This window comes from Protopterus annectens, chromosome 12.part0, assembly GCF_019279795.1.
Source record: "Protopterus annectens isolate FY-2018-M chromosome 12.part0, PAN1.0, whole genome shotgun sequence".
Classification (NCBI taxonomy): Eukaryota; Metazoa; Chordata; order Ceratodontiformes; family Protopteridae; genus Protopterus; species Protopterus annectens.
In genome coordinates this window covers 1,527,625,988-1,527,642,513 of record NC_056746.1, presented here as the reverse complement: position 1 = coordinate 1,527,642,513, position 16,526 = coordinate 1,527,625,988, and the positions used below count along the sequence as shown (strand labels likewise).

At 37.2% G+C, this 16,526-nt stretch overlaps 1 protein-coding gene across 3 annotated transcripts in view; it reads right to left on the bottom strand.

Annotated features, from left to right (window-relative positions):
* Positions 1–379: 379 nt before the first annotated feature.
* The window catches only part of MFSD11 (major facilitator superfamily domain containing 11), a 2,028,489-nt gene continuing 2,012,342 nt past the window's right edge, over positions 380–16,526 (bottom strand). For all 3 annotated transcript variants that reach the window (XM_044090491.1, XM_044090492.1, XM_044090493.1), the window contains exon 14: positions 380–10,839. In XM_044090491.1, coding sequence (XP_043946426.1) covers positions 10,666–10,839 — 174 coding nt within the window. In that variant the 3' untranslated portion in view covers positions 380–10,665. The remainder of the gene's footprint in view (positions 10,840–16,526) is intronic.

Genomic DNA, 16,526 nt, shown 5'->3' with positions numbered 1-16,526 from the left:
CCACCACCAGGCCTTTGCTCCAATGCTGGTGATCCTTCAGTGCAACAAGAAACTTATCAGGTTTCTTCAAAATAGGTTCTGCCACAACCAGCTCTTTCCATGCCTGCAGAGAGATTAAATCTATCATTTCAACAGTCAGTGGGAGCACTCAAGAAGTAGCTAAGCTGGATCCAAAGGCCTCGAGAAACACTAACAAACACAGATCATAATTTTGACACCAGTTATTTATTTGAGACAAACCTTCTTCCAGGATGGTGAAGTCATTTGGGGATTCAATAACTGATCCTAGCTAGCAGTCATCTACAGACTTAGTCAGCCAGAGCCCTTTGATATTGGCTTTTATTTCAGAATAAAAAAATAGCAATTATAAAACTGTCAGTAAAAATTCTTGAACATTTTTAATCCATTCAGAAATGCATAAACACTTTATGCCATTGGATTTCAACACCAGGAGAATTCATTTCACATTATTTATATAACTATAAATTTGGTTACAATATAGTGCATTAATATTTGTTTGTTTTTTTTTTTTTTTTAATTCCCTTGATATGCAATCATACATAATCTTCTTTATGGTTTAATTTACATCTCTAGCAACTCATTGCACTGTCCTCCTGTATTTTCGGTAACTTAATGTACATATTTCCATGTAAAAATCTTCCAAAAGTGCACTACTGATGTAGGTTTAATAGATTTTAGCACAAGCACCTTGATTTTGTTAGTTATATTATTTTTTTACTCTGTAACATACATTTCCATAATCTTTCATTTATTTTCTCTTTGTACATTAATAAAATCTTATACAAGTCTGACAATATAAATGAATAAGATTTCTTATCATATACCATTTAACATATGTAGTCAAGCATTTTGGGAACATCCTTATTATTACCTTACAGAATCATTCTTCAGCACAAGTTTTAATTGCTTGGGTCAACGAACAACAATTTAAATTTAAAAAGTAATTCAGATTGTGCATAGTTTGTTGATTTTTAAAACTCTAACTTGGAAGAAATTGTACCAAACAACAAAGACCCTTTCATCCCACTCGCACATTTTCAGTAAACTGGAACTTATTAACAATAACGCTGATATGAAGAGGGGAATAAATAAGCTAAAACAGTTTTTACTATCTTTAAGACCCATAGCAATAGTTTACAGATGGTTTTAAATATTAACATACATTGCTTCATTGGTGAATGCATGTTAGATTGTATATAGTTGCATATTATTAGCTCTGTGTTATTTTTAATTTCTTTCATGAACAATGAAATCTTCATTTTATTTAATTGTATAAGGACTGGTGTAATTATTTCCAGTTGTCTTCATAATTATTACTGATACAATGTATTACTGTTAAGGATGCTGCTTTTGCTGGTTTCTAAATCTGGTCATTTAATACCTCCAGTTTTCCATGCTCTAATACAGTGTTTAAATACGTTGCTCTAGGTTTCCTTGGACACAACAGAAATCTTAAAAAATGTTCTATTGATGTTATTTAGATGAGATTTAGTGGGAGTAAATTGCATGCAGCCAAATCGTTTTCATAAGTTATAATCATTCTTCAAACATATACATTTGCTTGCTACATGCTAATAGTGACCTATTTCTTTTACAGTGCATCTAGAATTTGTACCTCTAGTTAACTCCTATGAGTTTTTTTAATACGATTCCTATGTAATCTAACTTTTTGTTTTCTTTCCCACAACTATCTTCTATGTTCATGTTTGGATTCTGACTATTGTTTGAGATCATACATTTATTTCATTTATTTATTTTTATTATTTTAAATAAGACCTGAGACATTTCATAGTTCTGAATTACTCTTTGTATTTCTACTGCTGATTTGTCTATTTGGTGAGTGTTAAAATAATATTAGTAAAAAGCATAATTTTGACATATATTTTCCCATTTTTGTAATGTTTGCATCCATTCTGACTGCTGATGGCATTACTTCTACTGGCAGGGCAAATAATAGAAGTGAAGGTGGCGTCCTCACTTTGTGCCTCTTAAGATTCAGAAAAATATGAGCCTAATTTCACGTGCTTTGTTATTGTGATAAATATTCTTAATGAACTAAAATTTTGCAGAAAATCATTGTAAGCCAACCTTTTCAGTAAAGTAACCCCAACTAAAAACATCAAAGTTTTATGTCAAACTTATTGGGGCTAATTCCTGTTTGTTGTTGTTTAGTGCATGTATTACAGTTAATATCTTTTATTGTTGACTGGAGCTTATCTTTTGGAAATAAAACAAGCTTCTTTCTATTTGCCATAATAGATAAATATTTTGTAGTCAATATTTAATAGTGATACGTTTTTACGTGCAGCACAGACTATGGGATCATTATTTGCTTTCAAGACTGGTGTGACTAAAACATTTCAATGAAGGAGACATTTGAGCATTTGAATTTCAATAAATATTTTATGTAAGTAGATTTTTATAGTAAGAGTCCAAAACTTGCATTAGTGTCAGTAAAGATTTTTTTTTTTGAAATTCCCTTTAAAGTGTGTGTTTGTTCTGTAGATCCAATAATTAATTTTCCTACTGTTTGTTTTTCCATTTTCTACCAAGACACTACCCTACCATAAATGCATATTTTAATGAGTCCCAGGTCATTGGTGAGTACACTTAATTATGGTTTATTTTCTCCAAAAAGTTGTCTATTTCATTAAAAGCCATGATTTGAAACTATCTTGCTTAGTTTTAAAAGATGGTATTCTTGATGATAAAGCTATTTTTATAGTGTTGACAGTGTAGGTGTTAAGGCATTATGATCTGACATACGACAGAATTTTTTTTAAATCTTAAGAGATTGTGTGAAATAATCTTGCATTTTCTTGATTGTGCGCCACATGCATGCGAATAATGACAGTAAATTAGAGAATCAGCTTCCTTTAGTACAGAGAAGTCTTTCAGGGTTCACATTTGCATCTCATTTCTGAGGGCTTTCATCATAACTGATATTCTAGACTCTATAACAGCACTAGTTTTTGATTGCAAAACAATAGAATTGAAATTCCTTCCTATGATTATACTCCCTTTCATGTTAAGTATTCAATCAAGATGCTTCCTTGCTAACCTGACACTCATACCAGGAAACCAGTATCTCTCAACCAAGGTTCACAACCTGTAGACTCACCGATGAAAACATACCATATTGTTGCTGTTTTTTTTAACAGAATTTTGGGCATAATTAGATTTCTCATCCACAAGTTCAAAACCCCTCTTCTCTTACTCTTAAATGAAAATTGTGCACATACTGAGAAAAGTTAATCCTCTCTTTATTTGACTCACTAATATGCGTTTCTTGTATGCAGATCAATTGTTCTTTGTTGATATTAATATAAGTAAGCATTTTACTTCTCTTAATATTAGACTATTAATATTCAAGGAAAAAAATGTCAAGTTCATAGAATAGAATAGACACAAATAATAACAGTAAATAACTCAGCAGATTTTGAGGAACAGAGTATCTCTCCTTTTAATAGTCAACAGTTATGATTTATTTAGTTGTTAAATCTTTTTATATTTACATGCATCCAAACAAGTTTTTCCCCAAACATTTTATGATAACCAATTTATAAAAAGAACTTCTAAAGAATCTATCATAATTCCTAACTTAATTAGGATAAACTAATCAAACTACAGTCTAACAGATGTCAGGCCAAGAAGATAGACTCAGTTCTGTACTACAATAAAGGAGCAAGCACCTACAGTTGATTTATAATTCTTGGGGAAAAAAAGTTGCAAAAGTCTTACTAAAATAGATGTGAATTGCTACTTCCCATATAACTTCTTATTTATATACATTTTTATGCTCAATGCAGTTTAAATACACATTTATTCCTTTACGTCATAGTCAAGTCTTTCCTGTCTTTTACCTTCTTTATTTCAATAAGGACACTACATTTTTTCATCCACTGACTTATGATAACTGTATGATCTCTTATGACCTCATACTTCTTATTTATTCCACCCCTCATTAGCTAACTAGTTTTGCACTATTATATTGTTTCAATTTTACACGTGACTTGATGGTCATAAAATAGCCAGTTGTTGAAAGTTACATACCTTCTTTCATACATTAATTTATTGTTTCAGTATACCAGTACATTCCCTACCCATAACACCTCTTGAAAATAAGATACTTTATCTGCTTACAGTATGTATGGTTATTTATATTAGTTAATAGTAGTTCATTTTAAAAATCTTGCACCACAACATATTTTTATTGACATATTACTTTAAGTAAACACTGAGCAAATTAGTGGTTTCAATAGTTCATAACAAAAGGACTAATGAGATTAAACATAAAAGTATTGTAAAATAACCACTACAATCATAGTGAAATTTAGGCATGCAAAGCATAATTAACCTGTTCTAGCTTACTGCCCTCCTCCTGTATTTCTCCCAGTCAACACTCATAGCTCCCCATGATGACCACACTTCCCTGGGACTAGCTTACCAACCAAGTAAAATGTCAAATTATCAATAAAGAGACAGTACTCAAAATGGCAAGATATAAGTAACAAAAAGGTACCAAGATTGTCAATTCAGAATGCCCTACAGTGGAAATATTCATTGTTTGTCACTAGCTATTCAGATTTTTACATTTTGCATTCCTAATTCCAAAACTGGGAAAGCTACTTGCCATTAGGGATATGTTTGTTAATGACCACTTAAAGTGAACTAAACTAGAAAAATTTCTGTTTGCTTGTAGTTATGAAGATATGTTGCATGTGCAACATATTTCTAAAGACAAGAGACCCACAAACCACCACTTGTTTTCAAGCAAAACCCCAAAAGATGTCAAACAAAACTGCTACTTATAATTTTAATGTAAGCTGTATATCTTGAAAGATGTTAATTATACTGTTAATTATAAATTAAGCATAATTTTTCACATCTCTGTAGAGATCTATGTGCACAAGTACACACAGAGGACCTTCTTGCTGTCATCTGGAAGCTCATGTCTGTTTAACAAAATTTAGTTTCAAAATACAGCAACTTGTTTGTAAAATGTTAGGGTTAAAAATCATTTTGAATTTACATGTGTTATAATGTATTATAGTACTGACATAAAGACTGTATGTGCTACTGCTAATATCAGTTAAAAGAAGACCTTTCATTGATAATACCGCTGTTTGTACCCTTTCAAACATCTCATTGATCACGAAACATCCATCTCTAACTGTCCCATATGCCCCAATTGATCTTTCAGAAAATATCCCAGAATGCAAGGATACATGTTGGTTTTAAGAGGTATGACACTCCACATCTCAAAAGTGCCAGTGCGTCAATAGTGGTCTAAATATCAGTTTTCAGAACAAGCACTAAAGGGCATGTGAAGACCCTTTCAGGACTTGTTCTCTACTAGAAACATTCTGAACATTGTTTTGGTGCCACTAAAACTGTTAAATTATAATAATACTATGAGAAAGGACATCCCTGTAACTGACTGACAGACAGTTATTCACATTTTAACTACCTGACCCAATTTGTTAAAATCAACATTTGCTAGTATGACAACGCAACTTAACATGCAGGATGGCCGAAGTGAGACAGATGTGTCGTGTATAGCTTTATACTTTCTTTTCACTTTGTGTAACTGTGGAATTAGTACATGTAAATAAGGGTGGTGTCCATTAAATGTGCAAGGATCACACATGGAGCTATTTATCTCCTTCCCATACAATCTCGGAGGCTCATCACTAAACATGCTCCCAACACTTAAAGAATCATCAGTTCCCCAAAAGCCTACTGTATTGCCACTACAATTCATATTAATATTAAAATGAAACTATCGTTTATTTTATATTTCTACTGAGATTGTTTTTTGTTCTTTTTAATTGTTCTATTTCAGAGCTAGACCAGAATCCGTTAGATTACATGAGTACGTCTTGTTAGCATGTTGTGTGTAATGTTAACTATTGATTGCATTTTGTTTTTCATGCAATGGTTCATCATCTGTTTGAAAAAAATAAATAAATAAAATGTTTCCATTTTAACTACTCCAAACAACAACCGCAGCAAAGGATCAACCCTACCAACTTTATATCAGCTATAAAGTGCATCTTTCTGTTGCACAGAATTATTCACTCAGCACAAAGAGGGAAACAACCAGCCTACCACTGGAGCCCTTGGCAAGAACAGTTAGTAAAATATATTTATTGTATTTTATTTTAGTTATTTAATCCTTTGTTGACTGGGCTGGTCCCACTAGGTTAGTGGTGTCTTTTCAGGGGAAACCCAAGGTACCATTTTTACTACTAAGGGAAATTTGTCCAGGGCATCGGGATACTTCCCCTACTGCTTTCAATAGGTGCCATGGGATGTTTCTCATCCAGCTGATCTACCACCAGCTTAAGCAGATAGAGTCTCGTTTCAATTTCTCATCCAAAGGATGACACACTCAGGAGTGGAACACCCCCTTATGTTGCACTGCAGTGTCAACTATCATTCTACCAGGTGTGGGAACAGAACTGACAGCCTTCTAAACCACACGTGTGTGTGCTACCTGTTGTACTGCTGATGTCAATTATTCTACATGTATTACATAGCCAGTTATCAAAGAGTTAGGAATTATTTTTAAACAAATAATAATAAAAGTAATAACTGAGTGACTAATGTATTAACATCCTATTCTGTATTGTTTCTATTCTCAGTAACCCATGCACTATAATATACAAAGACTACATATGTTAGAAAATAATATTAACAGTACAAACTTAAACATTTTACAAATGTTACCTAATGAATGAGGACATGTATTCTTATTAATTTAGCTGTGATAAAACGTTCAATTAAAAACATTTGAAATATATATATGGTTAATTATATTATAAAGTAAACACAGTAAACAAAATAATGCTACATTATTTCAATATCCCATTATATTAGAGTCACATATTTTTTCTTTTCTTTTACTGTATTATTGTGGCCTGGATGAGTTTTCTGTTCATCAGTTGCTCCATTTTCATTGTTTTTCTCAGGAAAGTTTTTTAATGTTCTTGTTGAAAAGACCACATTCTTCTGGGAAGTTGTAATGCTGTGGTATGAAATAAAGTTTCTTGCTTTCTCTACTGTATTGAAATATTCTATCTATAGTATAATGAAAAACTTGCAGCCTTGTAAGATTCGATAGCTACGCCTTAGTATTATTTTGTTTTAAAGTTTTTATTGGCCAAAATTCTTTCCTCGTTTCTAAGTTTTTAGATGCATAATTATTATTGATTCTTATACAGCACTGGCCTCTACTTAAGGGAGACTTTATCCATGAAATTTTCAGAACTAATTCTTTCAGTTTTATGGGGATGGGTTTATCTACTGACCTTTCAATTCTATAGGAGAAGCCTTCTTGTAAATTTAGTAACTGTGGCATTGATACAGACAAGAACACAACCATATCATCTGTCTCTGACTTATCAGGAAATATGAAACATTTTTAGGTTATGCCGCCTCTATTTCCAGGTCTATCAGGTTATTGAGTAATTAGCTGCTTTGTTTCATAAGGAACTCTGTAACTCTTCCTCTGTCATCTTTCATCCATATCATTCAATGCTGTTTCTATTGACAGTTTTGATTTTATATCATGGATTTCATAATCTTAATCTGTTGAATACTATTTTCTTGTAATTTCTCTGATTTTGAGTGAAAATGATCAATTTTGAAGATAAGTTCCTGCAGTGAGGATAACACCTGCTGAAATTATTTAAGTACATTTCCCCCTGCAGTAAAGATCTAATTTTGTAGTCTTTTCCAATACTGAGAATATGAAAAAGTATTTGACTGGAATTTTCTTCTTCTGTTAGTTTTCCAAGTACTTCAGTTCCAGACGTTAGTCTTGAGTTAACTAGTCCAGTTTTTGATTAAATCCATGTCACTTTCTCTAAATAATCCACCATAACTGCACAGCTCCTCTCATTTGTTGTTGTATATCGACCATCTTGGCTCTGTCCTTTTCAGAGCCATACCTTGTACTGCATTTATTCTTCTAGTATTCTGCAAGTCCTATATATATTTGAGAAATCTGAAACCTTTATATTTTTTCTTGCCTTTCCTTTCACGATTTTGCCCAACTTTGATAATTTTTACTCTAATGACATTTCAGATTAGAAACCCTACCACAATTCTTTAAACAGAGCTACTATAGGGCCAATTACTTCTTTAATGTCTTCTCCCATTACAATGCAATGGCCTGCAAACATCTATACTATTTTCTCATACTTTTTTTTTTAACTCTTTTCTAACCAAGACAAGCTGTCTTACCTTAGAAGCTCTTCCATTACTAACAAAAACAGACCAAAAGACAGGTGGGGGGGGGGGGGCATCTCTGTCTCATTCCTCTCAGTTTGGCCCAACACAGAACTCCCTCCATTGAGTTGTGCAGTGAACCTATGGTTAGGATCAACAATTTTAATCCAGTTAAAAAAATGTGACTCCAAAACCTCTTCTTTCAAGCATTAATCACAAAAGTTCTATTCTAGAGAATAATAAGTAACTGAATGTCAGAGAGTACAATTTCCACCTCATGGTTATTTTCCTGCTTTTGAAAAAATGAAGAAAGATCCCCCCCCCCCTACTTACTTAATATCTGACACTCTCATACAAATCATTTGTAACCCAGAACTAACAGACTTGTTAGGCATTTGTCCAACCTTCTGGCTAATACTATGGGAAATATTTTAGTTCCTCCACTAGATATAAGGAGAGGAAGCTATAGTTTTTCCTGTTTGTTGCATCACCCTTATTGCTGGAAATCACTCCTATATGTACCACTGACACCGAGGGGGAAATATTCCTTTGCGAAACTGTCACATCTCATTTATAAAATTCCAATGGAAATTCAATATAACCTGGAGTTTGAGCTTCATCCCTAATGAATTTTTAAGCCTGTTCTAATTTTATATGTCTCTAGTCAATCTACATGTGTGGGTCATATGAAAAATACAGTGAGATGTTTTCATTAGTACTGAGGAGGAGGAGGTTGATGCGAGTTGTTCCAGCCAGGCTCCTCTATTCGATCCCTTAATGAAAGTGGGTACAGAATGATATGATATGGTCTTTTTCTGTGGAACTGAATTTGATACACAGAATGCTGCCGGAGGAGAACATGGGCAAACTATCTGGTAAGCAGTGAGAATTTCATATGGGAGTAGTTGGAGATATGTAGCAGAACAGGGGTACCAGCTTGCTAGAACAGAGACATATATGGAGGGTACAGTTCTCTGAAAAGTACAGACCATGGCTGTAGCATATCTGTACCACAGAAACAGAAGGGCAGTGAAGTAATTCCTTGCATGGCATGCTGGAACTATGAAAAGGATGAGGGCAACTATGAAAAAAGTGTCTTTAAACAGCCAATGCCAGTAAGCCATATGCCTAGGGACCAATGCAATCCATACAGAAGCTAGAAGGACTTAAGTCCGTAAATGAGAAAATTGCATGACTGACACAAGTGGCACTGACAGATGTGTAAGTGACATTGGCAGTGGAATTGGTATTAGTGGGACAGATGTCTGAGGAGTTGATTTCTAAATGAGAATTCAAAGATCTACAGTCATTCTTGAATTATCTGGGTTCTAACATCCACAGAGAGCAAACAGATAACAGTTTGATGGCACCTCATCTCCATGGTGTTGGTAAGTGTACAACTGATTTTAAGGCAACAAATGGGGAGTGGTAGTAGGCACCTGCAGTGCTCTCTGGATAGCTGAAGACATAGCCAAGGAGAAGACATATTTAGGCTTCCAAGGAGGGAAGACTAACCCCATGGCCAGAGGACAGCACTCAGGCTCCAAGACTGCAACGGTGGGAAAGCAAGAGTAAAACTCCCCAAAAGAACCTACATCTCCATTATTGTATGAAGTAAGGATGACATATTCTCCAAAAAATTCAAGTCACTATAATTTCCCCTCTCTTCTGGCAGTGGTGCTCCTACTGCCACTCCTGGCAGAGTCATACTGCCCCCTAAAGAAAATACCCCATTTAGTGTCATGGAAGGCTCCTATACAGAGAAGACAACTTTGATGTTTGTTTTAGAGGAATTTGCCACAAGGGCACTCTGAATTGCTATGTCAAAGGTCAGAAACCTGAAAATACTCACAATTATGTAATAAGAAATATAAAAAATCTCTGACAGAAATGACTGAAAAGAATAAACAGAATAGAATCAAAGACCAATGAATAAAAACTAAAACTATAAAGCTGAAAACGTTTTACATCAGAAAATAACTAATACATTCTGGCACCACTGAAGCATGTCCAGATTATTTAACAGTAGGAAAAGAACTGCATAACTATCATATGCTTCCCTGCAGAAAGATTACCAATTCATTTTATACTTAAAATCAGGCTGATTCCACTATTAAGCACTGGGTTCTCCCATTGGAGTTACTATGAAGAGAGAACAGCCTTAGTCCACAAACAGACTTCAGTGCTAACAAAGCACAGTGTGTAACCACTCACTTTAATAATGTTAAATATATAACATTTATTTTCAATTTTGGCAGTATTCTTGTAGGTTTTAGAAATCAATCATAAACTTTTGCCAACAATCTAAGTAAAAACTGGTATCCATACAAACTTCAAGTCAGGCATGTTAATGCTTTGGTCCAACCTGTAGACCACTGGTTATAAAAGTTCTTGTTTTGCCTAATGAAGTTAATTTGTCGGCTGACAGTTGCTGAAATCTGAACTGTGGGAAACAGTGGCTGCATTCCATTCCACAAAGAAAAATGAGATTGTTCCAAAGAATCCAAAAATCACCAAGATCAGAAGCTGCCACTCGAGAAGTAGATAGTTGCTATAGAAGAAAGCCACTGCTGCACAAATGGACTAGAAAAACAAAGAAAGGCAGAAAGTCAGCATTCCCATGCAGTACTGTATTACCAATCAACTTCATGTTCAGACATTTACCTTATAACATTATAAATTACTTGATTAATGCAACTACAAAGTAAAGAGTCTGTAATGTATTATCAGCATTCATTGCTTCATGGTGCACTGTTTCAGCACAGATGTTTCAGACTTCAAATTCTAGTTCTGGCTAAGACTCAAAAACTAAGCAAAGGTATTAGGTCAATATCAGAACCTTATGCCATGTTTTAAATGGTTTCCCTTTGACAGCTTGAAAACCCAGCACCCTGACCACAAACTGTTGGTGTCAAATGGATCAAACCACTTACTCAGCTGCACGTATTACCTAAATACTTGCACACACATATAGGCATGTTTCATGCAACAAGAGACGCCATCAAGTAAAGTACACATTTTTGCTCCCCTCCATACATAGGTTCATAGGTAGGTCTAGGCTATTGGCCCAAGGGCCTAAGCCAGCCTAGCCAACATGGTTCCCTGGCTTACGCCACCCAAGAAAGTAAATTTCCTGTGCCCCTGTCGAGCAGAGCCACAGAAGTGATCCCCAGGGTGTATTTCCCATTTCTCATCCACTCATCAAGATTTTTCTTGAAGAGTGCTAATGAGGAACTTTGCTTGACATAGACGGGTAGCTTGTTCCAGATTGTAGGAAGTCTCTGGGACAGGAATCTATCCCTCCAGCATGTCCTGTTTATTGTGGTGACAAGGTTTAGGTCCCTACAGCGTGTAGATCGGAGGGAGTGGTATTTCTTAAGGTGTAGCATGTCCAACAGCTCTGGGTTTAACATAGCTTTATATGTTAGGCAGAGATCTCCATGGAGTAGACGATATGCTACAGAGTAAAGCTGGAGTTTTTTGAGACGGTCAGTGTAGGGCATCTGTTTGAGGCCAGTAATCCTCTTTGTGAGGTACTTCTGTGGCCTTTCCAGCTGCTGCAGATGTCTTTTGAGGTACATTCTAAAAGAGGCGTTGTACTCTATAATGGCTCTAATGAGTGCCGAGAAGAAGGGAACAATGACCTCTTTTTTTCCTGGATGAGAACCCTTTTGTGATGAGGTGTGCCACATAGAAGGATTTCCTGACTACTGTGGAGATGTGATTATCAAAGGAGAGACTACTGTCCACCTGGATTCCAAGGTCTCATCACACATTCGGCATTAAGTAGACTGCCATTTATGTGGTAGTTCATGGGTACAGAGTTTTTACCAAAGGGGATGACAATGCACTTTTTGGCATTGAGCTTGAGGCCATGCCTCTGACACCAGGCATCTGTCTCAGTGAGGCCCTTGTGTAGGATGTCCACATCATTCGGGGACTCTACTATGGCTCCTAGTTTGCAGTCATCTGCAAACGTCATTAGCCAGAGGCCTTCTGTGTTAGCCTGTACTTCAGAGAAGTAGATACCAAACAGGAGAGGTCCCAGGACTGAACTCTGTGGTACTCCACTTGTCGCTGGTTTGGAGTCAGATTTGGAGTGCAACTTTTAAAGTGTGGGTTCTGTCAGTGAGCCAGTTGGCAACCCATCTTATGACGCAGTGATTTATACCTAGTTTAGTGAGTTTAGCTACAATTCCAGAATGGGGGATGGTGTCAAAAGCCTTGGCGAGGACAAGATAGGCTGTGTGAACCACCTTACCCTCGTCTATGGCTTTGTCGATTGCCTCAAAGAAGTCAATCAGGTTCAGAAGGCATGATCTAATGAACTGGGTGGGGTCCAGAGTTTGGAGGTTACCAATGTCTTTGTTTATGAGTTCCATGATGATATGTTCCATGGCCTTACAGACCAGGCTCGTCAGGCTAATAGGGAGATAGTTCCCAGGATCAGTGGTGGCTCTCCCTTTGTGAAGTGGGATAGCTACTGCTGTGCGCCATTCAGTGGGCACAAAGCCTGATGTGAGACTATGATTGAACATGGTGCTTAGGTGGGGAGTCAGTTCATTCTGATGTTCGTGTAAAACGTAGCATGGGATATTGTCTGGTCCCATGGATGCTGTGTTTTTGGTTTTAGAGAGTGTAGCTTTTACCTGCATAGATGTGATTACAGGGACTCTGCATTCTTCCTGTACAGATATGGGCCCTTTATGGGGTGAGAGGGGGGTAAAGTTAGCACTGAACCTATCAGCCAGGATGTTGGCAATTAGTTGGTTCTGTAATTTTTGTGCCGTTGTGCTGTAACTCAGAGTAGATCTGGGTGTTGCCACTGAGATTCTTGACATAGCTACAGAATGCTTTCTGAATGCCTTTAGAATCAGTGGCAATTTTGTTTTTGTAGCTAGTTTTGGAGGATCTTAGAAGGGATCTCAGCTTCTTACTGAGGCTGACCAGGCAGCTCCTCCACTCATGGGATTTTACTCTCTTTTGCAACAGTTTCTTCCTTCTGGTGTAGAGTTTGTTTATGGCAGGGGACCACCAGACTGGCTTTTTTTTTTTTTTTTGAGTATAGCGTCTTTGTTCTGTTTGGGATAGCATGATCCATGCACTAGTGTAAGTGCTTATAGAGTGCATTTGTGTAGGATTCAGCAGTCGTAACTGTATTGTTCATCTGCATGGGTGTCATAAAGTTCACCACTTCTGTCTTAAGAACCATGTAGTTGGCTTTGGAGAAATTTTTTACCATGGTTTCCTTAACGGTGGCTGGGGCGGGATGCGGATATCTAGGGGTGATTAGCTTATGGTCAGATCTGACCAATGAGGAGTTGATTTCAGGTGTGGAACACCGGTCACTCATGTTGGTAATGACTAGGTCTAGGATATTGTTGCCCCTGGTGGGGGTGTGGATAAGTTGATCCAGGGCAATGGAATTTATGAATTTCAGAAAGCGCTGAGTAAAGGAGTTGGTACATGAATAGTTTTCCCAGTTAATGGTGGGGTAGTTGAAATTGCCCATTATTAGGGTGTTTGGTTGAACCCTAATATTTTCCAGTATATCAAGAAAAGAGGAGTGGGAATCCTGAGGCATGGTGGGGGATCTGTAGCAAGCTACAATTTTGATTGCAGTATTGCCCGAGTTAGCTGCACTTAGATAACCTCGGATGCATTATGCTGCGCAACTAGCCTGCTGGTTTGGGTATCCTTGATAAATATGGACACACCTCCACCTTTGGTACTCTGGTCCAGGTTAGATGGCCGAAAAGTGTGGTATGAGTTATACCCGGTAATGCAGGGGTGCTCTCTAGAGACTTGAACAAGGTCTCAGTCACTGCACCGATATCTATGTTCTCCATTTTAAGGAGTGCCTCGAGTGAGTGCATTCTGAGATTTAGACTTCTAGCATTGAGAAGCATTACCCTCAGTTTTTGCTTGCCTGTTCCTGTTACAGTGGTGAATTTGTCATTTGAACCTTGCCTAAAAAATGCACTATAGGGGCAGCAAGAGCCTTAGCCAGTATCCAGAATCCCAGGGGTGACAGGTGTAGGCCATCTCTGGCAAAGCATTGTGGTCTGTCGACCATGTCATCGTAGGCAGAGAGATACTGGATCCCCTTAGAATGACACCAGAAGCTTAGCCAGTTCAAGTAATGACCCTCAACTCGGCCAAATAGGCAAGCTTCAAAAGGTGACAAAGTCAGGTTCTCCAGTACAAGACTGAGATCTCAGGAAAGAGGTATTTGTTTGCAAGGGGGGGTCTTCATTTAACACCCCCTTCAGAAACTGTTTGTCCAGAAACATAGACGAAAGGGGGATCCATGGGCAGACAAGCTGAAATGGCCAGTAGATGCACTTTGACAGAAGCATACAAAAGGCCAAATGATAATAGCTCACACAGACATTTAAACATCAGAAGTACAACTCCCTGATGAGACCCAGGTTATTGGCTAAGCACCAACTAGAAAAACATTTCCATTTGCCAACATACGACCTTCTACTAGAAGGCACTCTTGCCTCCTTTAGTACATGCTGCACATCCTTGTTCATAGGTGTTTACTAGGCTAACCACCACAAGGGCCTTTTTAAGCCTAGCCATGCATCTCAGATCTCTGGCATGTTCCGATACCTTTGATAAGTGTAAGAATGGGCCTGGGAGATGAATCATTTACAGGTTACGTGTGTCCATTAGAGATATAGGTGCCAACCCAGGGATAAATTTCCAGTTTCCCATTCAATTGTCCAAGTTGAACTTGAAATGGGTTAGGGAGGAACTCTGCTTCATATTGATGGGGAGCCTGGTTCATAGATGGGGTAGTCTCTGGGATACATACCTGTCTCTCCAGCATGTCCTATTTATATCACAGGCAAGGTTTAAGTCTTTAGAATGGGTAATTCTGGTGCTGTTTGTTTTGTGGATATGCAGAATGTCCATTAGAGTGGGGTCTGATAATGCCCTGTGTGCCAGGCATAGATCTCCCCTCAAAAGCCTGTAGAATACAGAATACAGGAGATAGGGTCTTGAGGTGGCCTGCACAGAAGACATTACTTACACTCTGTATTCTTTTAGAGAGGAACCTCTGTGGATGTTCCACTTGTTGGATATGCTGAAAAGAAGGAGTGTAGCACCATAGGCATAAAAACAACTAAAAACTAACAAGTAAAAACCCAGAAACAGGACAAGCGCTTTCGGCGTACACCTTCTTCAGATCCTGCAAACTATTTCTGAGTGAATCTATTTAAAAACCTGTTGACAGTTATGAAGTATTTATATACGGACGCTTTTTTGTGAATGTTTGTATGTAAGAGAAAGGGGTTATGTGCTGATATGGGAGAGGGTGCGGTCTGTTTAGCATTGTTTAATTGTTTTATTAATACCATTTGCTATAATGTTTTTAAATAGATTCACTCAGAAATTGTTTGCAGGATCTGAAGAAGGCATGTGCCGAAAGCGCTTGCCCTGTTTCTGGGTTTTTACTTGTTATTAAAGTTTTTAGTTGTTTTTATGCCTATGGTGCTATGCTCCTTCTTTTCAGTTTAACTTTTTGGTTTTGGAGCATTCTTTAGTGGTGTTCACTGGATTTTGCTACATTGTTGGATATGCCTTGTTAAGTACATACCAAATGGGGCATTGTACTCAATGACAGATCTAATGAATGCCGAATACAATGAAACAATGACTTCCTTGGATTTAGATGCCATATCTTTGTTTATAAGTTGCGAAACATAGAATGATTTTCTCACCACTGTAGACACGTGATGATCAAAGGCTAGATTACTATATATGTATGTCCCTAAGTCCCTGACTACTGGGTCAACTCTAAGGGGTGTGTTGTCAATATGATAATTACCAGGGATAGATGACTTCCCAAAGAATACTATTATACAGTTCTTGACATTTAGTTTTAGTCCATGGCTCTAACACCAGTTGTTTGTCTGTGTCAGCCCCTCCTGGAGAACATTTCTGTCAGTGTGGTATTCAATGACAGCTCCTAATTTGCAGTTATCTGCAGATTTAGTCAGCCAGAGACCACTAACACTGGCCTTAACTTCTGAGAAGTAAATGTCGAGAAGGAGCAGTCCAAGGACTGATCCCTGAGGAACTTCACTTGTGACTAGCCTCTTTGTAGAGCTGGACTCCCCAATTCTAACTTCCTGGGTCCTGTCTGTGAGCCAGTTGGCTATCCAGTGGGTGACATATGGGTTTGTACCTAACCTCTTGCGTTTGTCAACAATGCCCGAGTAGGGTATTGTGTCAAATGCCTTGGCTAGGTCAAGGTA